The sequence below is a fragment of the Myotis lucifugus genome, unplaced genomic scaffold, assembly GCF_000147115.1.
Source record: "Myotis lucifugus unplaced genomic scaffold, Myoluc2.0 scaffold_146, whole genome shotgun sequence".
NCBI lineage: Eukaryota > Metazoa > Chordata > Mammalia > Chiroptera > Vespertilionidae > Myotis > Myotis lucifugus.
This window is the reverse complement of record NW_005871194.1, coordinates 2850736-2861275: the sequence shown is the minus strand read 5'-3', so window position 1 is coordinate 2861275 and position 10540 is coordinate 2850736. Positions and strand designations below refer to the sequence as shown.

Sequence of the window (10540 nt, the reverse complement as noted above, 5' to 3'; positions counted from 1 at the left end):
AGAGGACTATGCAGAAATAAGCCTATCTCAACCAATGGTTCAAAAGATAAGCCATCAAACGATCTTTCAAAGGAACTTGCTGTTTAGCAAAATTGAGATCATTGTATTCGTGTGCTAAAATGTATGAAACCCCAAAAGATAGTTTTTTTATTGTTGATGATTTTCCCAGTTATCTCCTAGCATACCCTTTTTTTGGTAAATATGTTTTTATTGATTTGGGAGAGGGAGAGAGAAACATCAATGATGAGAGAGAGTCGTTGGGCGGTTGCTTCCTGCATGCCCCCTACTGGTGATAGAGCCTGTCACTTGGGCATGTGCCCTGATCAGGAATTGAACCATGACCTCCTGGTTCATAGGTCGATGCTCAACCACTGAGCCACACCGGCCGGGCCAGGCTGGGCTGGGCATACCTTTTCTTGATCATGCTGTGAAAGTGTCCCTAGTATGGTAGGGGGAGATTGACTTAGTGCATTTCAGTCCACAATTCACCCGTCCCCTAGTCACTGTGTCCAACTCCTGGACTTTTCTCTCTGAGAGTCATCGCCCTCTGGCCAGGCTTCCTGGAGGCAGCTCTGCCCGGTGGGTCCTCACTCCTGCTTCAGAAGGCGGCCTCTTTCCCCGACAGTGAGGGGCAGGCCTGAGTCCCAGACTCTTTAATGGCCTCAGGGAGAGTTGCAGCTTTGAAACCCAAGTTCTTTCTTTTTCACTCCCACCTGGAAAGGATCCTGCTACCTGTGGGAGTTTCTCCCGAACATCAAATACACCAGAGGTTTTATTGCTTTCCCATAGCCCTGCCTAAGTCTTCCTATAAACCAGGGTTAATTAAAGCCAAACGCTTTGATATGAGGACACGGTTCCTTTGAGAATCCCCCATGTGGGTAGCACTGGGTCCAGTTACCAGAAGGTCCTGGTGCTGGTGGACGTATTTCCCAAAGTTTGTGCCCCCGTCTTCCTCATTCATCAAATAAGAGAGATGGGCTAGGCAGGAGGACAGCTCAGGAGGTCTCTAACTTGGAAGTACCATCCAAACACTGAAGGTGGTGGCCATCTGTGCCCAGCAGGGGGTGGCACTCCTGGCCCTGGGCTGCAGGGCTTGGTTTCACATAAAAAGCTTTAACGGGCATTTGGGTGGTCAGACAGGTCTTGGCAAGTCGGAGGACACACAGGTGTGGGAACAAGGGTTAGGTTGGACTGGACAGTATGTGCTGGGGGCAGGCGGGTGGGGAAGGAGCCTGCAGAAGTCTGCATGAGGTCCAGGGGCCTAGATGCCTGAGTCACAACTCTAGTGTGATTGTTCCCATGGCAACTCTGGCTACAGCCCGTGGTCTGTGCTGTTACTGAGCCAGATGCATGAAGGATGAGGGGATGCTGAGTTTGGAGGTTGCTAGTTGTTATTTAAAGGAAAACTATATTCCCAGGAAAGAGTTTCAGCATCTCAGAGAAAGTGCCTCTGTTCTTAGGGGCATGAAAGAAGGGGAAAGGGGAAATGTTTATTAGCCTGAAAGAATAACAAATCTTGGTGCTTGGAGGAAGCATAACAAGCTCGAAGAGACCCGCTGGCTGGCGTCAGAACACTTGGCTCCAGTTCCCACCTGTTGGCTGTGTGTCTGTGAGCACATCTTTCCATCAACCTGGGCCTGTAGACTCCTCGTCTGTGAATGAGAGGCTGGGCCAGGCCAACTGTAGGGCTGCTTTTGATTCTGATAGTTTAGGACAGCACCGTGCAATAGACTTTCTACAGTCATGGAAATAGTCCCTATCTGTACACACCAGTGTCGTACCACCAGCCATGCAAAGGCCTTGAGCACTTGAAATGTGGCTAGTGTGACTGAAGTTTTCTTTCTTTTCAGTTTATCTTTATTGTTGAAAGTATTTAAAATGCCCCCCCATTGACACTCTGCACCCGCACTCCCCCAGGCCTATCGCACCATTGTCTGTGCCCATGGGTTATGCATATCTATATATATAAAAGCCTAAGTGACCATTATGACCAGTCAACTGGTCGCTGACACTCACTGACCGCCGGGGGACAGACACTCAATGCAGGAGCTGCCCCCTAGTGGTCAGTGTGCTCCCACAGCCAACCTCCTGCTGCCGGCCAACCTCCCACGGTCCCTCTCCCGGCCAGCCTTGATCGGCCCTGATGCTGGCCAGGCCAAGGGACCCCACCCATGCACGGATTTGTGCACCAGGCCTCTAGTGTGCATATAAGCTCTTTGATTAATCTCTTCCCATCTCCCCTTCCCTCTGAGATTCATCAGTCTGTTCCATGCTTCTGTGTCTCTGGATCTGTTTTATTTAATGAGAAATTAAACAGCCCAGTGTAGGTAATGGTTACCATGTTGGACAGAATGGGCCTAGGATTTTAGAGCCAAAGAGTTGGTTCTGTTTAGTCTGTCATGTTAATCAAGCTGAGCACATTCTGGACAAATTTTGCACAGGGACTAAAAGTAAGGAATGCCAGTTTGTGCTCAGTTATTAGAAGCCCCCCTACCATGGCGTTCCAGCTCATTAAAATCTCTCTCTCTCTCTCTCTCTCTCTCTCTCACACACACACACACACACACACACACACAACCAGGAACCACAGCGGCTGAGCAGTGTGTTTGTGTGTCTCCCGTCAGGCTCATGGCCCTGTCTGCCAGGCATGTGGAATCCTGTCTGAACAGCCTCGGGCAGCGTCAGGAGCCACTCCATCTCTCATCATTTCTTGGCAGGTCCAGAGGGCAGATTCTTAATAGAAACATCACCTCAGCTCATTAAGGAAGAACTACGCATTCAGAGGGTGAGGTGCAAAAAGGTGTTCAAGATTCCTGCTCCCGGCTTTCTTCTCTTTATCTGACGTTGCCAAGTTGGGCCCTTCACTGAGTTCCCCCAGTCGATCCCTTACTATTCCATTCCCCACTGCCATTGCTGAGACCCCTTCAGCTTCTGCCACATTGTTCATCAGCTCTCCCTGCCTCTCAGCTGTCCTGGTTACACTCCTTTGTGAAACTTTCTACAATACCCCACCCCCCACCCCAGTCATGTCATCTGGGCTCAAGGCCTGCAGTAGCCCTCCCACTGCCTTCAGGATGGAGTCCAGGCTCTTTGTGGGGTAACCAAGGCCCCCCACGGTCTGACCTTCCTACCATTTCAGCTTTATTTCCACCAGTCTGTCACAGGAACCTGCTGCTCCCGCCAGGAGGGCCACTCATGCGCTCCCCACTCTCCTCCCCAGATATGACTTCTGCTTTCCTGCAGAACCCACACCTATACCTCTCTTTTGTACCGTAGACATCCTATTCAACCTTCCAGGCCAATCTCAGATGCCACCAGCTACATCAAGCATGTCAGACTCAAAGGCTAACACAGGCCAAATAAACGAGGCATGCGGCCCGCGGACCACAAGTTGGACATGCTTGAGGCCTTCTCTGCTCTCCCCAAACCAGGACTTTCTCCCAGTCTGTGTCGTGTGTATACTCTGGAATTCGGCAGTGAGGCAGAGTGGTTAGAATAATGCTACAGTGGAAGCAGCTAGACCTGGGTCCAAATCTTTATCCTTGCATGTAGCTTTGGGCAACTGACTAAACCATTCTCTGCACCTCAGTTTCCCATCTCTAAGATGGACACGGTCATGAAAACTGCATAAGTTAATTTATGTAATGTGCGCAATACAATATAAGGTGCATCACAAGTGCTCGGTAGGTGGCAGAAATGGTTATTATTATTTTATTACTAGGCCCTTATTGAGGCATGAGTGAGGCCTTACACACTGGTTCTAGCTCCTTCTCTAATTAGAAGTGCCTGGATGGTGGGGATCACTTGCATTTTTGGTATGCCCTAGCCCCCAGCTGTTGTTTGCAAATAGTGAGGACTACTTGAGAATATGAATTGGTTGAGCATCTCCGGAGCCTGAAGGACTGTGTTTGGATCCTGGGCCCACCACTTACTCACTGTGTGATCTTGAGCAAGATTCTTAACCTCTCTGGGCCTCAGTTTCCTCATTTGTAAAGTGGAGAAAATAATGGTGCCTTTTTCATAGATTGTTGCAAGGATTTAATGGGGCATTAACAAGGTGTCTGGGGGGCCACTGCCTGGGGTAACCAGCCCATGATGTAGAACCTTCACCTCCCAAGCAATCAGTAAGGATATTATGAATAAATGAATGACCCCATTGTACCAGCTGCCATGAGGTTTAGGGTGGGATCATCACAGGAATATTCTCATCTACAGTTGTTTGGCCTAAGTTCCCGGCATAATTATCTCCCTCCTCTTTTTATGTTTTTATTACTTGGCTCTGAACCAGTAGCCTGGTTTTAACTGGTTTCTGGCATGTGGGCCTTTTTGGCAAATGCCTCTCAAGCCTCTGTGGAAGCAGGGCCATACAACAAATACAGAATTTGGCCGCATTCCTCTTGATGCCCACTAAGCAGCGGTACTGGCTGATGGACACAGCATCGTAAATGACAAATAGAGAAAGATGTTTGCAGGGCCACTGAATGAGGCTTTATTTGCCAGTTGACTAAGGACACAGGCTCTTGAGGCAGCAGAGAACTAGAAACATCAGCAAATTAGCCTGTGGAGAGGCTGTTACTAAGAGATGGGGGCCAGGGCGCCCCCTGCAGTATCAGAGCGCCTTTCGGACAGACGGCCCACCTGGCACTGCTCAGTCTTCCTTGTTGGCCCGGCTCTCTTGGTGGCCACCGAACCCAGGTCAGGCTCGACTTGCAGAGGCACCGGCTGTCCAGCTCTGGTCCTTCCAGGATCCATCCACCAGCACTGAGGGGCTTCAGTAGCGGCCCGGGGGGCAGGGCACGCAAGGCACACAGACAGTGTGGGGCACACAGACGGTGCGGGGCACACTGGGGGAGGGCACACAGGGGGGACACGAGGGAGTGGAGCACGGGTTACAGGGCAGCCTGCGGAGGAAAGGCACGTGAAGGGGTTAAAGAAGCCGGAGTGGGCAGCAGGTTCTGCCCCCAATGCCTCCCAAATGCACCCACTGCTCACCTTCTCTGCTTACTTCCCTGGTCCCACCCTTCATCGTCTTCATCTCTGTGACCCCAATGGCCTCCTTACTGGTCTCCCAACCCCACTGTTGCCCCTTGTAGCTACTGTTAACTTGGTGGCCAGAGCGATCTTCCACAAACACAAATCTAATCATCTCCCTCCCCTGCTTAAGACCTTCAGAGCCTCCCATTTGTACTCAGGACAAAGAGCAACTTCCTTCAACTCAATGGTCACCTCCTCCTTGAAGCCCCCCCTGGGTCTCTCTGTGTCAAATCCCCCTGTGGTACCATGTACCTCCTTCCAGAGCGGTGTGATTATTCTAGTATGAACTCGCTCCCAGTGAGCAGTGAGGTGAGCAGCCATGGATGCATGCCCCCTGCATACCTGGCCTAGAGCAGACTCTTAATAATTGACTAAATCCGTGGTTGGCAAACCGTGGCTTGTGAACCACATGCGGCTCTTTGGCCCCTTGAGTGTGGCTCTTCCTAAGCCTTAGGAGTACCCTAATTAAGTTAATAACAATGTACCTACCTATATAGTTTAAGTTTAAAAAATTTGGCTCTCAAAAGAAATTTCAATCGTTGTACTGTTGATGTTTGGCTCTGTTGACTAATGAGTTTGCCGACCACTCTAGGCCATGAGGGCCTCCTGAACAGTGTCCCTGCCCGGTCTCTCCTCCCTCTACTCAGCCCTTCCTCTGCCTGCCATCTGTGGCATCTTCCTGAGGAGCAGCTGTGAGCTCTCACTGACTTGGTCAAGAAATATTTACTGAGCATCTACTATGTGCCAGGTGCAGGAGGTAAAAATATTTTATATTGTCTCTGAGGTCCAGGTACTCATTCACCCTCCAGTGAGGGAGATCCGCAGTTAAATTCTATCATCTCCTCCTCAAAAAACAGCAAGGCCTCCCCATTGCCTATAAAATAAAACCCTCCCTCTCCATGAATGGGCCCCAACTGACCTTTCCTGTCCGCCTCCCACCCAGATCATCACATGAAGCTACTTACTCCCATGAAGCTACTTACTCCCCTCCCAGTGCTGAAACCATCCTTCGCCTCCCCACCCCCCACCCCGCCCGCGGCCCCAGTATGATCTCCAGTTGCTCATCTGCCTGGCTCTCTAAACAGATGGGAACAACTTGAGAGCAGATGCCTTATCATCATCCATCTGGGTCTTCCCCTGGCGCCTGGCACACGCTGGGCCTTGGAAGGAGTTTGTTGACTTGGGATGGAACAGGATCTTCAATGGGCCCGGTTTAGGGAGGGCGGCTTCCCCAACCTCCCACGCATCTCCCGGCACAGCCTCGGCTGGGCCCACGTACTTGCAGTCCTCGCTCTCCAGCAGCCCCCGGTACGTGTTGATCTCACACTCCAGCCGGGCCCGGACGTCCAGCAGCACCTGGTACTCCTGGTTCTGCCGCTCCAGGTCGCAGCGGATCTCGGCCAGCTGGGCCTCCACGTTGGTGATCAGGCACTGTATCTGGGCCAGCTGCGAGCTGTAGCGGGCCTCGGTCTCCGTCAGCATGTTCTCCAGGGAGTCCCTCTGAGGAAAGGAGAAGATGAAATAATTATGAGGAACAGATCTATTTTCCACGGCCTGACTCAGGAAGAGCCAGAAAGAGCCAAGTCTCTCTTGGGGGTTGAGAATGACCCCTCTTTACCTGAGTCACTGTGGAAACTAAAGCCCAGAAAGGCCAAGTGACTTGTTCAAGGTTAAGCAGCTGGTAAGTGACGGACCAGGGTTTGAACACAGGTCCATGTGATCCTAAATCCCTCTTCCTTCTCCAACCCGAGTCTGCCTTCAGGCTTTGGGTCTGAGGTTCACCGGGCTCCTTCCCTCAGGCATCATTGGGAACAGTGGTCTTTAACCCTGGCTGCATGTTAGCGTCACCCAGGCCCCGGCCCCGCCTCCAGAAACTCTGATTTCATTCTCCTGGGGAGGAACCTGGGCATTTGGTTCTTTAAATCTTCACAGGTGGGGAAGCACGGGTTTGGAAGGGCAGGCTAAGCAGAGCACAAACGTTCTCGAGGAGTCGTTTTTGACCGCAGCCACCTAACTCATGTCAGATCTGGGTCACCCGTTTTATCTCTGAGCTGGGTCTTGGGAGAAACCTCCCTCCAAGAAAGGTCAGCTGGGCGAGCATCCCCAGTAGCTGCATCTGGGCCTCCTCCTCCTCCTCCTTCCGGGATGCCCGTACCTACGCTCGGTGCCAGCTGGGAGCCAGAGCTGCGGAAGAGGTGCCCCCCCCAGGGGCACTCACCAGGCTGTGCTGGGCCTGCAGCTCGATCTCCAGTGTGTTGACTGTTCGCCTCAGATCAATGATGTCCGACTGGTAGGTCTGAAGCTGCTCAGAGCTGGTGGCCACCTGCTGGTTCAGCTCCTCCATCTGCAAGGGGGGAGACAGGAGAGGCTGGGAGTGCCTTCGCGGGGACACTGGCGAGGCCGCCCACCGGCGAGAGGCCCACCTGCGTGTTGAACCACTCCTCCACGTCCCTGCGGTTGGTCTCCACCACCGTCTCGTACTGACACCGCATCTCTTCCAGCATCCTGTTCAGGTCCACAGGGGGCGCAGCGTCCACCTCAATGTTAAGGCGGTCCCCAAGCTGGCATCGGAGGGTGCCGACTTCCTGAAAAGGAGCGAGAGCCCCAGGCACGTGTGAAGTTGTGGGATTCGGGGCTCACCCGGCCACCCTCCCCGCGTGTTCATCTGGGAAGCGGGGCAGCAAAAGCCTGGCTTCGCTTGGTTCAAGGCCAAGTTAGAGCAGGCGCCTCCGCAGGCTTGGCTGCCAAGGAGAGAAAGTTGTCACTGAGGCTCCAGCGTGTGCGATAGCGCCTCATTAGTGGCTTCTGGTTCAGGCCCCAGTTCCCTGATTAGGTGGGATGAGTCAGGTACCTTAGGGCACTTGGCAAATACGTGCGGTTTGTTACTTTACACTTAAGGAAACCCAGCCAGGAATCAGAGACACTTGTTCTTTCAAGTGCCAAGTCAAGAGGTTGAGAGTCAACCCAGGGAAGGAGGGAAAAACACCAGAGCTCGGGTGGGCGCTCAGCATTCCCGCCAGGACCTGCAGGAGAGGAGGGAAAGCCAGAAAGGGCTGACCTGAGGCTCGTGGATTAAGTCTATTAGATGCAAACAGAAGAGAAGAAGGAAGACAAGGATGAGGACAGAAGGAAGGAAACCACGGCAGTTCAACTGCCCCTGAGAAGACATGGGGCACCCAGCAGTCCAGCCTGGCAGAGACGGGCAGGTGTGAGTTCCAGAACACAACCCCCAGGTTCCAGTGCACCAACCGGCCCCTGGAGCTTGGCTCTCAGGAGAAAAACAAACGCCGTGGAAAAGCACCTGGCAGTCACGCAAGTCCAGGGAGTGCAGAGAAGATGGCTAGCGTTTCTGAGCACCGACCCAGGGACAGGTGTTTCAAGCCCCAGACCTCACTGAATTCTCAAAGCAACCCAGTCTGATAGTGTTGCTCCCGTGTATAGATAAGGAGGCTCAGAAAGGTGAAAGGCACTGGGCAAAGTCACAGAAACAACACGTGGCAGGCCTGGGAATTCCAACCCACGTCGGTCTGACCCGAAGCCCCACGTATTTCCCACGATCTGTTTCTGCCTGACTTCCGGGCTCACCTCCTCATGGTTCTTCTTGAGGCAGAGCAGCTCCTCCTTCAGGGACTCCACCTGGGCCTCCAGGTTGGCCTTGCACAGGGTCAGCTCGTCCAGGATCCTGCGCAGGCCGTTGGTGTCGGCCTCCACCAGCTGCCGCAGGGCCAGCTCCGTCTCGTACCTGCACAAGGACAGGGTCAACAGTGAGGGGTGGAGACGGAAACCAGGGGAGTCCTTCAACTGCTGGCACTTCTCCGACTCTCCATGAAGTGAATGGAAAGCTGCCCCCAAGCATGTGCGGGGAGAGAGGGCGCCCATCCCCGGCCAAACTCACTTGGTCCTGAAGTCGTCGGCAGCCAGCTTGGCGTTATCGATGTGCACCACCATCCTGGCGTTGTCTGCCTTGGTGCACAGAACCTGGAGGCCGAAGCACACAGAGGGGGTCAGTCCAGGATAAGAACCCAAGGAGGAGAAGACAGTAGCTGGGGGGCTCAGCAGCCTAGCAGCCATCGCTACAGAAGCCCCTCCTCCCTGGAACTCTGGTGGCGGGGGCGTACTTTAGTGAACTGCTCATCCTTAAAGACATGAGTTTTATTTCTTAAGCACCTGGGTGTGCAAAAATCCAAATACCCCATTCTGGCTACAATGAGCAATACGGAAGGAGAGACTCTCATTAAGTCTGAAGTCATTCATGGGACAGTTAGAAGGGTCCTTCATCAGCACTAACATTTACTGAAAACCCACCCCGGTCCAGGGGCTGTGCTCAGCGCTTGACCTGCATCAACTCAGGGAATCCTCTTGGCAGCCCCATTAGGTAAGGACCATTATTATCCCCATTCTACAGATGGGGAAACTGAGGCCCAGGGAAGGGAAGGGGCCTCCCAAAGTCATGCAATGGAGACTACATCCCAGGCCCCTTTCCACGTTAAGGGCTCTGGCTGGGTGCTCCAATGATGAGATCATTCTGTGCCCTGGGGAAGCCTCTTTTCCCTGAACATAGCTTGGTAAACGATGAGATTCCAATCTAGATGCCTGCCGTTCCAGTTGCCTTCCCAGTCTGTTCAGCGCCCGCTCTCACCTTCTGCTGCAGCTCCTCAATGGTCCTGAAGTACGACTGGTAGTCAGGACACATGGTGGGCACTGGAGACTGGCAGGCCTCTTGGATCTTGCTCTCCAGGCTGGCGTTCTCCTGCTCCAGCTGCCGAACCTTCTCCAGGTAGTTGGCCAGCCGGTCATTTAGGAACTGCATGGTCTCCTTCTCGCTGCCATTGAAGGTCCCTTCACAGAGCCAGCTGCAGGTCCCCATTGTGCTGGAGATGCCAGCGGCGGGCCGGCAGCTGCTGGGTCGGCAGGAGCTGGAGAGGTAGGTCTTGGAGAGGCAGCTGGCCGGCCGGTAGGTGGTGGGCAGGCAGACGGAAGGCACGCAAGGCATGGGCTGGCAGACGTAGCCCAGGCACAGCTCGGGCCGGCAGTTCATGCCGCTGGAGCAGACAGAGGAGGCCCGGGGGCAGCTCTTGTTGGAGGCAGGTGGGCAGTTGGATGCCATGTAGGGGAGGCCCCTTCTCTCAGCTGCAGCTACCTGGATTGCCAACACCTACAGACCCCATCCCTCTGGGGCCTTTTATCCCCTTGGAGTGAGGGGGCTCGCCCTAGAAAGCGGTGTTGATGTGTACACTCGGCCTCAGAGGAAGCTGCTAATTAATTTGTAATTTGGTTTCCAATAAGCAGTTCCTTTCCTCATAAAAGAGACCAAGCTTGTCATTTGGCTAAAGCAGGCCTCCTGTCATTGATCACCAGGGGAGAGTTTCCGGACACATCTTCAAAGGATCGGCTCCACGCTGGGCCCTCATTACCAGGGCGGGGTCGCCAGGAGACCACGGTGGCCTGGCCCTGTGCCCCCTGGGGCCTGGCCCACCGCGCCCCCGCCTGCTCCGGCCCTGAGAAA

General features: G+C 53.6%; 1 protein-coding gene across 1 annotated transcript; it reads right to left on the bottom strand.

The window, feature by feature from the left end:
* Positions 1-4481: 4481 nt before the first annotated feature.
* On the bottom strand, positions 4482-10205 carry KRT32 (keratin 32). Its single transcript, XM_006094942.3, has 7 exons — positions 9674-10205; positions 8930-9012; positions 8620-8776; positions 7458-7619; positions 7253-7378; positions 6314-6534; positions 4482-4901 (listed from the first exon to the last, which is right to left on the bottom strand). The coding sequence occupies exons 1-7, from the start codon at positions 10139-10141 to the stop codon at positions 4772-4774; spliced, it is 1347 nt and encodes a 448-aa protein (XP_006095004.1). The 5' UTR covers positions 10142-10205; the 3' UTR covers positions 4482-4771.
* Positions 10206-10540: the final 335 nt, after the last annotated feature.

Coding starts and splice junctions, on each gene's coding strand:
- KRT32 (XM_006094942.3), bottom strand. CDS start 10,141: ATGGCATCCAACTGCCCACCTGCCTCCAACAAGAGCTGCCCCCGGGCC. Junction 7,620..8,619: donor TCAAGAAGAACCATGAGGAG/GTGAGCCCGGAA, acceptor GCTCCTTTTCAG/GAAGTCGGCACCCTCCGATG. Junction 6,535..7,252: donor TGCAGGCCCAGCACAGCCTG/GTGAGTGCCCCT, acceptor TCCTTTCCTCAG/AGGGACTCCCTGGAGAACAT.